Source organism: Vicugna pacos, chromosome 7 (assembly GCF_048564905.1).
Source record: "Vicugna pacos chromosome 7, VicPac4, whole genome shotgun sequence".
In the NCBI taxonomy this organism is placed as follows: Eukaryota; Metazoa; Chordata; class Mammalia; order Artiodactyla; family Camelidae; genus Vicugna; species Vicugna pacos.
In genome coordinates, this window is record NC_132993.1 from 9511106 (window position 1) to 9529354 (window position 18249).

General features: G+C 37.9%; 1 protein-coding gene across 11 annotated transcripts in view; it reads left to right on the plus strand.

Annotated features, from left to right (window-relative positions):
• TPK1 (thiamin pyrophosphokinase 1) overlaps positions 1-18249 on the plus strand; it is a 320519-nt gene that overhangs the window by 122968 nt on the left and 179302 nt on the right. For all 11 annotated transcript variants that reach the window (XR_012074168.1, XR_012074172.1, XR_012074169.1 and 8 more), the window contains one exon: positions 15644-15716. Coding sequence is in view for 3 of the 11 variants with exons in the window: in XM_072964303.1 (XP_072820404.1) it covers positions 15644-15716 (73 nt within the window). In the remaining 8 variants the exon portion in view is untranslated. The remainder of the gene's footprint in view (positions 1-15643; positions 15717-18249) is intronic.

The window sequence follows — 18249 nt, forward strand, 5'->3', positions numbered from 1 at the left end:
ACTGAAGAAGCTAAAGAGTCTCAGAGAGGGCATTTAAAATACAGCAGAATATACGTTACCACCCTGAGAAAAGTCCCTGTGTGTGTGTATGTCCGTAGTATATGCGAATGGCTTAACTCTGGGCATTACTGGGCTTAGGAAATAGAAGATGGACTGCTAGAAAAAGCCAGGAAGGGAACTGAAAGGATGAGCAGGAGAATATTCGTCTGTACATGCCGAGGCTGAAGGGAACTGGAATAACAAAATCAGAAATAGTAAAAGTGTTGACTTACTCTCTTAACTCTAAGGTTTAAAACGGCAGTTAGCACTTCTGTTGAGGGAGATTAGTGGTCCTTCTGCTTGGACGATAGTGAAGAACATGCTGTCTCTCCCCACAGGAACCGTGAACTCTTTATTTTTGAACTTGGATGTCAAGTTCCGTCCATTTCTGCTGAATACCTTGTAGGGGTGCTTGATGCCGTGGGTGTGCCGCTCAGGGCTAGAGGACCCATGAGTACTCTTCATTTTTTTGCGGGGGGCTAATTAGGTTTATTTATTTATATACCAGAGGTACTGGGGATTGAACCCAGGACCTCATGCGTGCTAAGCATGCTCTCCACCACTGAACTGTGCCCTCCTTTGCATCAGCACTCTTTAACCATGACTATTTGAAATATTTGTGCCATCTAAATACTGGCCTCCTAATCAGCCCATCGTTTAAAACAGCCTTAGAATGCCCACTGAAATGCCCAAGGAATCAGTTTTAACATCAAATGAAGATACTTTTTAATAGAATACTATATCTGAGTCATCTGTGAAAACTATTCTAAAAAAACTCCTTGTAAAAATTCACTTATAAAAATCACTCTTTTGCTTTCTTCCTAGTGTTATAATCCTTATCTTTCAAAGCATGGCCCCTTTGTTGTGTTTCCTGGTAACTTCCAGTTTCCATGTCTAAGTCAAGTGTAAATTCTCTAAATAGCCCTTTACTGTCACTCCATGTTATGTTGAAATTATCTATGGGTGTTTCTGCTTAATTGGACAGAATTCCTTGTTCTTGTTTTGCTTGTCTTTTGAAATAGTCCTTGTACCCAGGGTGAGGTTTGATAAATATATTTTTTAATTGATAAATATTACTTCTTTTAGATAGTTTTCCCTGAGAATAATAATTTCCCTACAGATTAGCCAGTAGGTGACAAATTCTGAATGAACTAAGGGCACTTGTTGGCTAGATTTCTTACTTCACCAGGTCAGGTTCAGTCACTCCAAGTCTGTTTCACTCCATTTGTCCACTGCGCATCCTTCCTGGATGACCTTATATTGAGTGGATCTCTTTCATAGCATTTATCACAGCACATTGAAATCTACCTGTTTGCCTGTCCCACCAGTCTGTCACCCCAGTGAAGGCTTATTGTCCAGTCGTTTCATTGTCTCAGCCCCAGAAACAAATTCACTATATGCTTAATACATATTAAAGAATTATTAGACATGATGTTTCATAAAATTGTAATATATTTTTCTATCATAAGTGAAGTATGAAAGCATGTTTCTGACCCAGTAGAGTAATTCTTAAAAAATTTTTTTTTCAACACTGATTCTCATCAGAGACTGAAACTAAAAGCTCTTCAGTAAATGTTGTTAGGAATGTCTTGTGCAGATTTTTTTGTATCCCCGGGGGTTCTCAGTTGTAAATAACTGGAAAAAACAAACTGACCAATTTAAAGAACAACAAGAAGAAATCCTGTAAATGTATTATAATTATCAGAATCAGTGGGAAGCTGGGAAAGTGTGCAGGAAGCTGGAAACCAGACCCAGGGCTTCGTTTGTGCTTGGAGTACAAGCCAGGTCTCTGGTGCTGCAGGTGGATTCTCTACAGTCCCCCTCACTGTGTTTCAGAGCCCGTGATTGACTGGCCGAGGGGCAGTGCTTAAGGGGGTGCCTGCCCTTGCCCTTGTTTCTGGGGGTGGCAGGAGTGAACACCTGACTCCTGTCTGTTTCTGGAGTGGGCTGTGCCCAGGATCAAGACTCACACTAGGTTAGTTTCTGTAAACGTGGGTAGAAATGGACAAATGCAAACACAGATGCAGACAAAACCAAGCCATTCCTACAAATTCCATCCACAAGGACTTTGGCAATCTTTATGCCCTCGTCCAGTGGTCCTGATCATTCTCTTCTGTATTTCCCGCTCCAAATGCACCTCCCTAACTTGATATTTATTGTGATGTAAAATGCCCCTAGTTATGAGATTTTTTCTTCTTCCTCCTCTTAATGACAGTGAAATTAAATGGTTACCTGCCATGCATATTTTATCACTTATAAGTGATAAAAAATACCTCTCATGCATTCGGAGAAATTTAATAAGATTCCTCCAACGTTTTAAAAATAAACCGTATGGTATACACTTGCTTAGTTTTATAAAAACTTCTTAATCAGAGGATTCTGTGTATTTTCCCTGCTTTCATGTTATCATATTTTTTTTCTAAGTAAACTCTTTTAAATTCCACTCTTATGATTGATGATTTTCTGGGAGAGGGGATGTGTAATTTTTTTTGGAAATCTTTTGCACTTCACAAAAATGTTCCTCTTTGCGGGGAGGGTATAGCTCAAGTGGTAGAGTGCATGAAGTCATGGGTTCAGTCTCCAGTACTTCCATTAAAAAAAAAGTTCGTCTTAATGAAATATTACCAAGACAAATTACATTGTACAACGTAGGACGTAACTTTATCTGGTCTGGATCTCTGTAACAAATGCGTAAAAGAATACAGGGTTTTGTCTGATATGTAATGTGTAAAAAAAGGTTTCATTACTTGAAAGCACAGTTTTGCTTAAAGAATACAATAATATAATTTTTCTTTTACAAAATTTCCTTGGTTTGTCTTATTTTAGATGAAATTTCCCCAGACTTATTCCTTTATTTAAAAATACTGATAAATTTATAAACAGAAAAAAAAGAAAAAGAAACTGCTCTGACTTGAAGCATAGTACTTAAAAAGGCACCTGAAGCTCGGAGGTGTAGGACGCAGTTCTCTTTGCACAGCTATCATCATGTATTTTACTTCATGCAGAATTCACTTATTTATCACTAGTGGCCTCTAGTGTGTATTCAATTTTTTTCCTGCTAGGCTGTAAATTAGTAGGTTATTAGTAACTGGAGAGCAGTTCCCCATGTTAGGAACAAGAAAAATAACTATAGTTTCTGTCATCTTAGCATTATATCTGTCAGGGAAAAGAACATTTCCACATAATGGTGTAGTCTTATGATTCCTATTACCAGTAATCGGGCGTTCACAGTGAGTTTCCTCCGCGTGGCAGCTGCTCTCCAAAGTGTGCCTCTGATACCCAGGGAGAAAGAGTTGATGGTCACGCACTGCACTGACGCCTTCTAGTGCTTTTCAGAGGATGGAATCACATTCCAATACAGGTGGCAAAGGTTACCCCAACCAGAGATTGTAGCCAAATCGTACAGCAGAAATCTGAACCCAGCTGTCCTTCTTTGTTCCAATTCCAAGCAAAACTATGTTCAAGTGATTTTTGAAGTAATCATAATTACAAGTAACAATATGAAAATAGTTTAAATGGATCAAATCTGAATTATTTAGTACTTACCTTTAGTTTTTGGTTTTTAACTTTATTCCTTTTTTTTTTAAAGGCACACCCTCCCCTACCCCAAGCCACCCTCCCGCTTATAGAAGTAATTCAGGTTCATTACAATGAACTTGGAGAATACAGGAAGATACAAAGTAAAACATTATAGCTTCAAATCACCTAGATTCTTACTGTTTTATGTTTTTGCACACCTTTTTCAATTTGATAGTTTTGTTTGTTTCTCTTATTGAGTATCTATGTGCATATGTAATAACATAGGAGTTTTTATGTATATACTTTGCATCATTAATGGTTGATAAATAAAGATGTAACAGATATATTCACAAGTGAATACATTATGTCATTAAATAAAAATTTTATCTGTTACATTCTTATCAAACCATTCTCCATCTATCAGGAATATATGTGGTTCATAATCTTACAACTCTGATGAGTGGAAACTTAGATACATTTTATTTAATTTTGTTTACTTTTTAATTATTTTTTATTGAAGTATAGTTGATTTACAATGTTAGTTTCAGGTGTACAGTGAAGCAGTTCAGTTATACATATACATACATGTATGTATTTTCAGATTTTGTCCAGTATATATTATTGTAAGAAATTGAATATTATTACCTATGCTATACAGTAGGTCCTTGTTGTTTATTTTATATATAGTAGTGTGTATCTGTTAATCCCAAACTCCTAATTTATCCCTTCCCACCTTAGATGTGTTTTATAAGTAAAATTTTGTGTGAGTTTACTTAAAATAGTTTAATGAGAATAAAGATATGAGGTCAAAAGTTATGAATTAAAAAAAAATTTTGAATTCAAGTTGACAGTTTGCTTTCCAGAATATTTGTACTTATCGTCACTTTTATCAACAATGTAAGATCATATTTCTCTCCACTCTTGCCGGCTTTGTTCATTTATTGCTGTATGATGCAGGAAATTGTTATTTTAGCATATTTTAGATAATGCACTCATTTTATATAAAGGACATTATTGTAAAAACTTGGGCTACAGGATTCACACAGCCATCTATGACAAAATGTCTAACTTCCTTCAACTTTTATGGAGATAGATACTAAGTCAGATAAATAATGAAAATGTAAAGTATATGACTGGTGATCAGGAGGACAAAAAAGCAGAAGTTATAGCATATTTTCTGATAGGGCAGTAGCAGTTAAAGTGAGGAAACCTCACTAAGAAAGTGGCTTTTTTAAATTGACATACAGTTGATTTACAGTGTTATGCAATCCCACTCCTGGGCATATATCCAGAGAAAACTCCAATTTGAAAAGATACATGCACCCCGATGTTCATAGTGGCACTATTTACAATAATCAAGACATAGAAGCAACCTAAATGCCTATCGACAGATGAATAGATAAAAAGATGTGGTGTGTATATATATGTGTGTGTGTATGTATATATACACACACAATAGAATATTACTCAACCATGAAAAAGAATGAAATAATGCCTTGTGCAGCAACATGGATGGACCTAGAGATTATCATACTGAGTGAAGTAAATCAGACAGAGAAAGACAAATATCATGTGCCATCACTTAAATGAGAAAAGTGACTCCTGAGTTAAGACCTGGAGGAAGTGAAGAAGTTGTCACTTGTCTATCCACAGGAAGAGCATTGCAGGCAGAGGGAACACCTGTGTGGACAATCTGAGACCTGAGAATGGTATCATTTACCTTTTGCTGCATAACAAACTGCTCCAAAATTTAGTGCCTTTAAACAACAGTGATTTATTGTTGTTGATAATCCTAAAGCACAGCTGGGCAGATCTTCTGGGCTCACTCGTGTCAGTCATATGGTTTGGGTAGGCACTTCTGCTGATAGAGACAGGACTTGCTCACATGTCTGAAGGTTGGCTGCCTGAAAGCTGGGTCCCCTGACTCTTATCTCGTCTCCATCTTTCAGCCTCTCTGCCTTAGGCTTGCGCACAGTTGTTCTCATGGCAACAGGGGAGGTTTCTAGGACAGCAGAGGGCTCTCTTTGAGGCCTTGGTTTAGGCTGCCATGCCACCATCATTTCCACTGTATTTTGTCAGTCCAAGCAAGGCACGAGGTTAGTCCAAATTCAAGTGGGGGAGAAATAGGCTTGTATTTAGTACCTTTTGATAGAAGGATCTGGAAAGTCACCTTATAAGGGAGTATGTGTGGAGAGAGGACAATAATTGTGGATAATTTTGCAAACCATCTGCCACCAGTAGAGAGAATAAGAGAGGATCTCTTTAGGAGGAGAGTGTTAGAAAGGTAACTGAGGGTAGATCTTGTAGGACCTTTGCAGGTAAAACAAATGATTGATTCCTCACGAGATGGGAAGCCCCTGGGCTATTTTGAGTAGAGGATCTGATCCGTGTTCTAGCGTGGAAGATGGTACGAAAGCACGATGCAGAATATACTTTGCAAGAAGAGTCTATAGAACTTGCTGGTAAACCAGCTATGAAGAGGGAAAAAGAAGAATCAGGAGTGACTAAGGATTTGGGCCTGAACAAGTGGAAAAGATTAATTTTCCACTTGGTGAGATTTGGAAGACTGTGAGAGGGACAGTGCTGGTGGGAAAGAAAGAGCGGAGACTCTGATTCATGTGCGGAGTTTGAGGTGTTTATTACACGTACCTGACGTTGAATAGCTTGTTGAATACATGGGTCTGGAGTTGAGGGAAGATACAACCTTCAGAGCCATCAGTAGACAGAGGGCATTTAAGGAGCAACCTGGTAAGATAACGTAGTAAGTGTGGACAGAGGAGGAAGGAGGCCCAGGGACTGAGCTGTGGGCACTGCAGTGTTAAAACATCCAAGTGAAGTGTAAGCCCTGTCGGGTGGGCAGAGCGGGAGTAACCAGGGAGTCAGAGGGAAAACCAGGAAACTAGTTCTTCAGTCAAATGAGGAAGAGGGATCAAAGAACAGAGAGTTGTCGGTTGTGTTACATGCTCCTGATGGTTAAAGTAACAGGAGAGAACTGATCGTTGTACTTAGCAATAAAGCAATACGGAATCTTTGAAGATTGAAAACGTAAAAGCTATAAACACACGAACATATATATATACAATGATTATAAATTACACATATTATATACATATACCCACACATTAAGGTGTTTAAATTCCTTCTCTTTGTGTTATAGCTTTTGTCTATTTGATTTTTCCTATTTGATTTTATTTCCATTTGAATAATCTATTGGTCTCAACTCTATTTGAACACGGACAGCCGCCTTTTTGTCTTTTGTATTTCTACTGAATGTTTTCCCTCGTGTGCCTTTTTACGTTTGTTAAGGATATTCATCATCTAATGATCTTACGACTTCAAGGTGATCTATTCCTAAGCCATTATCATCTGATTGAATTCTTTCAGCTTCCAACATGACACTGTCATTACTAAGTCCTGTAGGGAACTTCCCGGGCTCTTGTCCCTGTCTTTTAGGATAATGGTTCACACAGCCATCTATGATAAAACAAACTTGCAAGGATGGGAAATACAGTATTTACTTTAGCAGGTCAGCATATGCATTAAATTCTTCTGTTTTTCTTCAGTAGGATTGAGTTCCTGCTTTGGGGGAAGCTGTGGGGGGAAAGGAAGAACAGGAGTAAAAACACTATACTAGCAGAATGGTCAGCTAGGCAGCTGGTTATGCTTGGCTTTGGAAAATTTGGGAGGAGCGGACAACTTATTAGTGACCCTAATGGCATTTATCACTAGCTGTTTTTATTGAATTCTGTGTATTATTTCTCCCCTGAATTACAGAGAGAAGTGTAAAGCCGATAAATTACACAAAGTAATTCACTGTCAGTGAGCCGGACTTTTGTATTTGAGAAGGTGAAGAATTGGCATTAACCTGTGTGATGCTTTGTGGCTCTTTCATGTTTGTAAATGAGACAACACGAAAGCTTCTCCCTGCACTGTGTCACGCTTGGCGTTGAGTCTCCTCAACATGCATAGTGCTTTCTGGCCCTCCCCTGCACCCCCGCCACTGCTGCCTTCTCAGAAAATAACCCCAGAGCTTGCTTCCTCTTCGAATAACCTCTCTCATCCCTTTTCTCTCCTCCTCACTTTTGGAAAATAAGTAGTTACAGCGAAGGGCAGAAGGAGAAAGTGACCTATTAAGAGCCAGAGGAATCATTTCCTGGTGCAACTGTGATTGCGTATAGCGTGTAGATCCCTGTTCTGGAGCTAAAAGCCACAAAGTCATTCTTCTGGTGCTTTCAAGACTGTGACGTCGCTGGCCACGTGTGAATACAGGTGACTGAGGGATGAATCAGCGGGGAACGCAGAAACGAGGGGGTGACGTCATGGTGCGTGTCCCCTGCGCATCTCTTTTGTTTGCTAACGTTAGTCCTCTCACCACTCATCCTCCCGCCTGCTTTTCTTCTCTCCGCTGCCTGGACGTGTTTATTATTTTTCTCTCTTATCCTCTTGTCACGATCTTCATTCAGTGACAACTTTCCATGCAGGATCAACTATTTTGAAGCCTCTCCTCCCCTTCCTCTGACTGGCCAGTCCCCCTGGCTGGTCTGTGCTCTGTACCATTCTGTGCTTGACTTGGAGGGTCCATGAGTCCCTTCTGTAACATCCACGCTTGCACTAAACAGTGTTTGGGGCTGTAGTAACTTTTGTATCTTCAGCGTGGCACACATAGTATACATTTGATACTTGATAAGCTGAATTAAATACCCTGTATATGGAGGATTTGCGAGTGTAAAGTTTTACCTCTGACCTCCCCTCAGAGCTCTCTGCATTTACAGCTTTCAGCTGAACTTCTATCATTTCAGATTCCAGCTGTCTAAAACTTACTATTTTGTTTTAACCAGTGACATTAAGATTAAATCAAATTTCTGAGATTTAAATGCTGCTTTTACTCTTTTAAAGTCAACATTGTTTACTGTTTTGGAAACCATCGAGAGGTGATTAGCAAGACGGATGAAACCAGTTTATAGATGCCTTGATGACAAGTCTGTCTTCAGGAATAGATGCTCCTCATGTGTGGTGACTTGATAGAAGAGCGTCACCCTGAATCACTGTACTTGCCATGTATCTAGTTGGGTAGCAATTAGCCCGAGGTAAATGGTGACCCAGTCTCTTTATCACTTATCCACAAACCTCATTTCCATCCTAAAAGTTGATAATGAGTCTTTTACAAACAGCAGTTTGCAGGAATGATGAAAGAGAATAAAATGACTCTGGGCTGTGTGCTTAAGTCTAGTTTATATAATAAATTCTGTTTTCTGGGAACCCACTGTATAAATATGATTTAGTAGAAAAACCGTCTTTTCACAAAAACTCTTGTTTAGGTCTTGACACATTATTTACCTCTGGGAAAACTTGCGAGGTAATGTGCCATATATGAAATTTATTTTAATAAACTGTTTATGGTATTTGATGTGTATTATGTGATTCAGCATGTGCCTCCTTTTTGGTCTCCATGTTTTAGTGTAAATATTCTATAAATTTTGCTTCTGGGGTGCTCACTTCTTAGTGTTTTCATCTTTCTTTGACACTCTCTGGAGCAAAGGAAGCAGTACATTGTGGACAGTGTCGGTATTAAATTTTAAAACTACTTTTCTTCTAAAACGTTTTTACTTCAGATTCTGCTGTTGAATTTATTTATGTTTTCTTCTTTATATCTCATCCTTCCCGTGTCCCAACTTGACAGGCCATTAATTAAACATGTAAACTGGTTCTCTGGAATGGAAATAATCTCATTCCCAAACTACTGACTGGTTATGTAGTGCTGACTGAGCTTTGCGAATCGGGCAAAGCCACAAAGGCAGACCCACTTTCTCCTTCCGTGGAGAGAAGGTCCTCTCCAGGGCTCAGGAGAGTCACTGACAACACACTCCACCACCCGCATGTGAAATATGAACTGCCAGCACTGGGGAGGCAGTACAGCGGTTTCTGATCTCACCTTCTAATATGTGCTTGGTATAACTGTAGTAGTGTCTGACCAAGTGTTATACCAAATATTAAGTTTTTTAAATTAGATATGTAGTTTATAAGATTGCTGTTAAATATTATTTTGTCCATTGTAACATTCTGGGTCCTGAATCACATTTGAAATGGTGTATTTGTTAATGAGAAAATGATTTTCTAAAATGTACCTTTTTCAAAATTTGAGGTGTGTCTGAACTGTAAAACATTATTAAATTATATGGATTATTTATGCATTACGAATCTATAAATAAATGTTAAATATAGTTATATAATTTAATGGGGCAATTTAAGCTAGTGTGAATAATCAGTAAGATAAAAATATATGTAGAAAAATTGAAATGCGTAACTTACTTTAATGACATTTGATTTTAATTAATATCAATTTCATTGTGTATATAAATATAAATATCAAAGTTTATTCTCTTAGTGGTCATACTACATTCCTGGAAGTACTGACTTACAGTGGATTATTTTGAGCAAGTGAGAAAATAAAGAATAGTATGTATTACAGAACAAACTGTGTGTGATGTCAACCCCATGAAATCTACTGAGTCTTATTTTTGGCTTCAAAGACGAGTGGGCAAACTATCGCTTGCAGGCCAGCTGACTATAAGTAAAGTTTTATTGGGACGCAGCAGTGCCCATTATTTTCCTGTTTTCTCCAGCTGCTTTCTTGCTATCATGACAGATAGCAAGTAGTTGTGACAGAGACCTTATAACCCACAGAGCCTGAAATATTTACTCTCTGGCTCCTTAGGGAAAAAATTGCTGACCCCTAGCTTAGCATGTAGTCTATTTTGAAGAATTTGCCATGTGCAGTTGAAAAAGAATATGTATACCTGCTATTATTGGGTAGGGTGTCCTATAAATACAGACACACCTCAGAGATGCTGTGAGTTTGCTTCCAGAACACTGCAATAAAGCAAGTCACACAATTTTTTTGGCTTCCCAGTGCATATAAAAGATATATGCACTATATTGTAGCCTGTTAAGTGTGCAGTAGCATTATGTCTTAAAAAACCAATGTGCATACCTTAATAAGATTTTTGTTTTTTTGTAAAAAAGTGCTAACCATCACCTGAGCCTCCTGCGAATTGTAATCTTTTTGCCTCAGCGTTGATGGCTGCTGACTGATCAGGGTGGGGGTTGCTGAAAGCGGGTGCAGCTGTGGCAATTTCTTCAAATAAGACAGCTGTGAAGTACCGCATCAATTGGTTCTTCCTTTCAGGAAGATTTCTCTGCGCCATGCAATGCTGTTTGAGAGCATTTTACTCACGTAGGACTTCTTTCAAAATCGGAATCGATCCTCCCAAGCCATACGTCTGCTTTATTAACCAAATGTGTGTAATATTTTAAATATTTTACCATTATTTCAGTAATCTTCACAGTTTCTTTACCAGGCATAGATTCCATCTTGAGAAACTTTTTCTGCTCATCCATAAGAAACAATTCCTCATCGGTTCAAGTTTTATGAGATTGCAGCAATGCCGTCAATCTTCAGGGTGTACTTCTAGTTCTAGTTTTCTTGCTCTTTTAGCACATCTGCAGTGACTTCCTCCACTGAGGTCCCAAACCCCTCAAAGTCATCCATGAGGCGTGGAATCAGCTTCCTCTAAACTCCTGTTAATATTAATACTTTTGACCTTTCCCCATCAGAAGAATCATTGTCTCTGGCAGCTGTAGCATTATGAAATATATTTCTTAATAATAAGGCTTGAAAGTTAAATTTTTACCCAGTGTAATATGATTTCTTTTTCATTGTGTTTTATTTCTTTCCTAAGACTCTCTTATCCACAATTATACAGATCTTCCTTGACTTACAATGGAGTGATGTCCCATAAACCCATTATAAGCTGAAAATATTGTTAAATTGAAAGTGCATTCAATACACCTAATCTGCTGAACACCATAGCTCAGCCAAGACTGCCTTAAATGTGCTCAGGACACTTATAATAGCCTGCAGTTGGGCAAAATCATTTAATACAAAGTCTATTTTATAATAAAATGTGGCATGTCTCACGTTATTTAATGAGTGCGGTACTGAAAGTGAAAAACAGAATGGTTGTAAGTGTGGGGGTTGCCTACCCTCGTGACGATGTGGCTGCCTGGGAGCTGCAGCTCCCCACCCCCAACATCTCTGAGAGTATGTATTGTACCACATATATCTAGTGAAGTGACATCCTGGGAAGAGATTAAAATTCAAAATTTGAAATAAAGTTTCTACTAAATGCTTGATTATTGTTTTCACACCCTTGTAAAGTTGAAAAATCTTAAGTCGAACCACTGTAAGCTGGGGACTGTCTAAATATCTTTTGATACCTTTATTATGTTGTAGGCTTATTAAAATAGTTGAACTGATTGTATCCATAAACCCCGTCAAAATGTGGTCCCCTTTTTACTTAATTATATTTTAGACCATCTCCATCTTGGTCTTTTTCCCACCTGTTAAGCTTTGTGGTTTTGCAGAGAATATTAGCCCAGGTCTTTGAAGGATCCATTCCTTGTGTCTTTAGGTTGGAGACCATTTTTTTCCTTCTATCAGGAGCCACACTCCTTTTCAACAGTGTTCTCATATGTTCTCCTCCTAACATATTCCTTTGATGAAAATCCCATCCTTTCTTCAGCAGTGAGTACACGTCCTTTTTCCCTTCTGCCATTGTGATACTTCTCTAACATACACAGGTTGACCAGTTTCACGCTGATGAATCAAATCGGCAGGGGAATAATGCGTCTGTGGAAAACACTTTCTCCATAGGAAGCTCTTTCATTTCATACTTGCCTGTGCGTGGGAGGCTGTAGATGGGGCTGTTAGAGAACAAAGATTATGCTGCCTGGGTTTGCAGTTTGGTTCTAGCTCTAGGAGTCTCATAACCTCGGGCAAGTTCTTTAGCATCTCTAGTAATAACTTGTATTTTAACTGAATAGCTTAAATCGTCCTTACTGTGTGCCAGGCATTTTCTAAGTGCTTTATGTGTATTAACTTTTAATTCTCTTGGTGCTCTACCACTCCAAATTATCCTCATTTCACAAGAGACAAAATGAGGCTCAGAAAACAGATCATTTGGACGAGCTAGGAAGTTGGGAGCAGGCGTCATAGGAAGTTCATATTGAATGTTTTCTTCTTCTTTTGCACTCCCTTCTTCCCCTTCCTTTCCACTCCTGGTCTTTCTCTTCCCTTTTCACCATTTTTTCCCATCTTCTCCTCTCTCCTCTCCCTCCCCTTTTTCTCTTTTCCCTACCTTCCTTCCCCTGACCATATGCCTTTTTCTCCCTTCCCCTCCTACCCACTTTTCTCTTCCTTCCATCCTCTTTCTCTCCCCCTCTTCTCTTCCTCTACTATTTCATGTTACTATATTATGATCAGCATCTGTGTACTTGGGGCTTTGACGAATACCCAGATCAGTCAGAGATCCTGCTCCAAGGAACTTATAATCTAGTTGAAGCTAAAAGACATTTTACTTAAATTGTTTAAAATGAAATGGAAGGTTAAGAGATTCAGTGCTTTCCACATTGGAAGGGAGTGACTGTGTCTTCTTTGGGAGCAAAGAAGGCTTTGTGGACAGATATCCTTCACTGGCATCAGAAAACATCTTACAAAAGACAATAGTTGTGTTCTAACTTCATGGCTAGGTATATTTTCTAAATACATCAACCTTCCTCTTGATTATTACATGTGGTGGACCTTTAGCTCGTTAATTAATCTTAACCCTTTTTGATCTCTTATTTTGCCATTAGTGAATGGCAAGCGCAGTAAGATTTAAAACATAAACATCGAAAGAGTCTATGCCATTTTTGTAGCGTTCAGAACATCTTTTCACAAATCAGTGCCTTAGATTGAGGACACCAAGAAGAGGTCCACTGGTGTGATGTATGTGAATGGTAGACAGAAACATGCGTCACTGGCATCGCAAATCCACTTACCCTTCATCAACTGCTACGTGCAGTCAGTCCCCAAAGAGTTCTGAAAATTATCTCCCTGTGTGAACTGTCTTTTATATCACAGTATAGTTCCTCTACATCTGTGAAGTGTCATCCCCAATAAGTACCTCTTCAGAATGCCCAGGTGCCATGGCAACAGGTGCCTCAGAAAATGTTAGAGGGGCATTTAATTGCAAGGTCCAAAAGCACATTCAGGAAGTTTCAGAAACTAGTGTATGAAAAGTTATGATTATTTTAGTCGTCTCAGCATGTATACCAGGTGTATTTCTGACATGAGTCTTAGAAAGAAGTATCCTTGTTCATTTTTAAAGCATGTGTGTTATATTGGAGAAAATTATATTAAACATTTTCTGGAGTTATCTTTTATCTGTGTAATTTCACTTTCCTGTTAATATTTTACATGAATTAAGAGGTGAGTTTACATGATTGCTTTCCTTCATTAGTCACAGAGCAAAAGATCTAATTCTCTTTAAAAGGTCTAATTCTTTTTAAGTTGCTGTCTCCTAAAGGGGTAGATGTTTAGCTGACTATATGTATCGGCTTTTATTTTTTATTTTTATTTATTGTCAAAATCCCTGTGATACTTGGAAGCTACCAAATTGATTTTAGATATCTAAAATTTGTAATGGACTACAGAATCAGTCCTACTAGGAAGTCGCATGACTCAGACCACACAGAGTCCTAAGTTTAAATGGCTGCTTTGCACGGTGACGTAGGTGTGATGCTGGCCACGTAGACAAAGTGCACTTGATTTCTTAGGTCTCAGCTCCTTGAAAAGGAAGATGAGGTATTGGGGGGATGATCCGTTTTATCCTTCCCAGCAGTGTCTCAGTCCCTCTAAGTTGCGGTAACACAGTGGGTGGCTTACGAACAACAAGCACCTATTTCTCCTAGTTCTGGAGGCCGGCAAGTTCAGGGTCAGAGTGCCTGCAGAGTCACTGTATGCTGAGGTCTGCTTCCTGTTCTGTAGATGGCTGTCTTCTCACTGTGCCCTCACGTGGCGGAAGGGGCAAGGGAGCTTCCTGGGGCTTCTCTTGTAAGGGCACTCATCTCTTCATGAGGGCTTCACCCTCTTGACCACGTCACCCCCTAGTAACATCAATTTAGGTGTTAGGGTTTCAATATAGGAATTGGGGGGGAGACATAAACATTCAGACCGTAAGAAGCATGAAGATTCCATGATCCATATGAGTTTTAATCTGTGTGTAGTTGAATGGTGATAGGTGGAGACATTTGCAAGAAACTTTGAAAATGAATGAATTTTTGCAACAGGGAAAAAATTAAGAGATGTGAACTAACAGTCTATTTTCAGTCCTAAGTAAGATATAAAGTAGTTACCTAAATAGGAGTAAAATGAAATTGAAAGTCTAAGGTTTATAGCAAGATCTTGAAACCAAGCAAGATGAACTAAAAACTTAGGTGTTTTATTTCCCAATTCTGCCTTATTTTGAGGGAAGTATTGTTTTTTGCACGTGGTTGATATTCAGTGACTGTGAAATCATTGATTAAAAATTTTAATAAGTAACCGTTACTGTTTAATGAAAAAAAAATTCACAGTTGATGTGATCAGATCTCTGTGTAAAGAACTTTCTCTTAACTATTTAGTCCTATGGTTCAAAAGTAGAGTTGGTCCAACATAGACTTGTTAGATTACATTTGACCTAAGAAGTAGTATTTTCATTTGAGTCTAGAACTTAAAACTATGTCAATAGGGTATTTGGAACATGTCTTTGAACTGCTCATGCTCTACGAAGAATGCCTCATTCTCATCATTTGTTCTGTTCAAATCTGTTGAAAATTTGGAACGTGTATGAGGGTAAAATAATGTAAGGTTTGTATATATTTGTAGAAGGTAATTTGCAAAGATTATGAGTCTGTTAGGATTTTTGAGCTGGGGGTTGTTGTTTTTTTTAAGCAATAATCTTTAATCTTTATTTTTTAAGCAGGATAGATACTGACTGATAGAGTGACTAAGTTTATACATGAGTTGGGTAGTAGGTTTCCCCTTAGTCATACTGTATTCAAATCACAAGTGTAAGATATGACATCCCATTCACACTAAAAATAGAACTGTGATTCTTTTTCCTTTTGAGTTAATTAGCACTCTCTCTGGTCCTTAATCATAGTTTTAAAGATTAACAAGTAAGTAGTCTTACTTATTTGACTTACTTGGAACTCTTTCTTTCAGCTTTTTGCCTGAATTCATCAGTGGAGACTTTGATTCTATTAGGCCCGAAGTTAGCGAATACTACGCTATTAAGGTAAATAAACCATTAGCACTTTTATATTTAAGATCAATCTCGTATGATTGCTTTTCCTATGTACTTTTTTCTGGTTTTCTTGGCATATGTGTAAGGATTGAGAAACTCATTGGTTACTTAAATTTTTTTTTCTAGCAATTATAACACATATTTGAGTGAAATTTTAGAAAATGACGAGTGGAAACACAATCTTAGAAATTTCCTGACCATCAGATAAGCATTAATGCTCAGTCCTTTAAGAATTTGTGTTTTTAATGAGTTCAGAGTGTATATGGCTCATTAACAATATACTATTGTTGTCTCCATCCCCAGTAGTTACTATCTATTTTTCACAAATCACTTTTAATTTCATTTAATAAATGTACTCTATTTTAAACATTTCCCAATTAATTTAAAATTTGTCCTTTTCTTTGCACTTAAATGAAAAAAAAATCTTTGTAGATGAATTTTTCTAAAAAAAAAATCTAATTATGTGTTCCTAGAATTTTGGAACCCAAGTTTTTTTTTTTCCTTTAATAGTTTTCTTGAAAGTATTATTACTCTGCTGTGAATAACACTGTTCGTTACAATTTGAAATTAACAGCAACGTACAGCTTACTAAGGTGTTCATGCTGTCACTGTTATCGTGCAGATCTTCCAGAGATCCTTGCCACTTAAGAACAATGTAAATATTCTAACTGAGATTGACAGACACAGAAGATTATATTGTAGTAATTAATAATTCAAGCTTTCACTGGCTTTAGAGGACAATGCAGGGTTTTTATAATGAAAATTACAGTGTCAGCAGTTCTAGCCACAGCACCACGATTTGTGTTGTCCTGAACTGGCGGTAGTAAACTACACATTTTTTTAAGAAACTGCAGTTACTGAAAGAAATTTTAAATTCCTTATAAGGGTTAGGGATGGATGAGATAAATTCAGAGAGAAGAAAGAGGAACACTTTTATAGGAGGAAGGAAAGAGGGAGGGAGAGAGGTAAGGGAGAAAGGAAGGAAAGAAGAGAAGAAAAAGAAAAGAAAAGAAAGAAAAGGAAAACAATTGTCGGTGAAGAAACAAGGTACTGAGGTTATAAAGTGTAGGCTGTTCTGACGGGAATTCCAGGGCCAGCAATGCCTGCAGATCTGTGCACATCCCAGCTGCCCAGCAGCTGATCAGACTTTCCGTCAGCAAATGAAGACCGTTCCCAAGTCAGTGTTTGATATTCATGCTCAATTACTTTAACATTGGCGTGTTTCTGTTCATTCCCCGCAGTCTCACTTCTCATTAACTCCATACCTCAGCCTCACTGGGATGGAAAGCCCTCAGCCTTGCTTAGAATTCAGAGTTTTACAAACTTATAGATATTAATCATATTTTGGGGAGCAGAAGAAACAGCAGGGGAGGCAGGGACAGGCAGATTTGGAAACAAGTTAAAGATCTGGCCAGATGTGACTTTTCTCCCCCTCTCTTAAATACTGCCAGCGTGCCACAACCACACGTGTCAGCCTGACAGTTCCTGTCCAGGATGAGGGAATACCAGGAAAGGATGGGAAGCCAGATTTCTTGTTCCTGAATGGCTCAGGGGTGAAGGAAAATTTTGAGTTAATGCCTTAGGATGAATTTCTCTTACATATTTCCTGCTTCACTTTTTATTTTAACCTCAAAAGCTAATTTATGTTTGTTAAGGTTTACTTTTTAAAGTAAGATTAAGTAAACCTTCTAATTCCTACATTGACTAGTTCTGAATTGAGATAGTACAATCCAGTTTTTTTCATGTATCAATGAGAACTCACTGCCTTGGAACTCTTTGGATCTGTTCTTCGAAGGCACTAGCGATGTCTTGTATAATGTGCCCCGTAGAGCACGTGGTGGATGTTTGGCTGCAGTTTTAATGATGATGGTAATGACAACAAGTTAATGCAGCATTACCCACAATTCATATAAGCCATTATCTCCAACTTAAGTGGTCTTTAAGCTGCTCTGTTACAAATGAAAGGTTATTTCCACTTTCAAAGACACATTTTTCCCACCTGGTCTGGATCTTCAATGAGGCTGAAATTCATGCTCTATTGAAGAAAGTAAAATAAAGAAGAAATTTAAAATGCCAAAGTTTTGCTAAAACCATAAAGTGGATTCATAGCCAATATTTATTTATACTTTTTTTCTCCCAATAGATACATCTTTGACTTATAGGAAAAATCCAGATTTATATGACTATATACAACTTTAGATTCCATATAAAGTGATATCACATGATGTTTGTCCTTCTCTGACTGACTGACTTCACTTATTGTGATAATCTCTAAGTCCATCTATGTTACTGCCGATAACATTATTTCATTCCTTTTTATGGCTGAGGAGTGTTCCATTGTGTGTGTGTGTGTGTGTGTATCACATCTTTATCTAGTCACCTGTCGACATTTAGGTTACTTATGTGTCTTGGCTGTTATAAAAAAGTGCTGCTATGAACTATACACAACTTTAAATTGCTTTGCCTGCTTAATTTCTGAAAATAGTAAAATATAAAGTAGTTGATTTGTTAGATTTTAAACAAG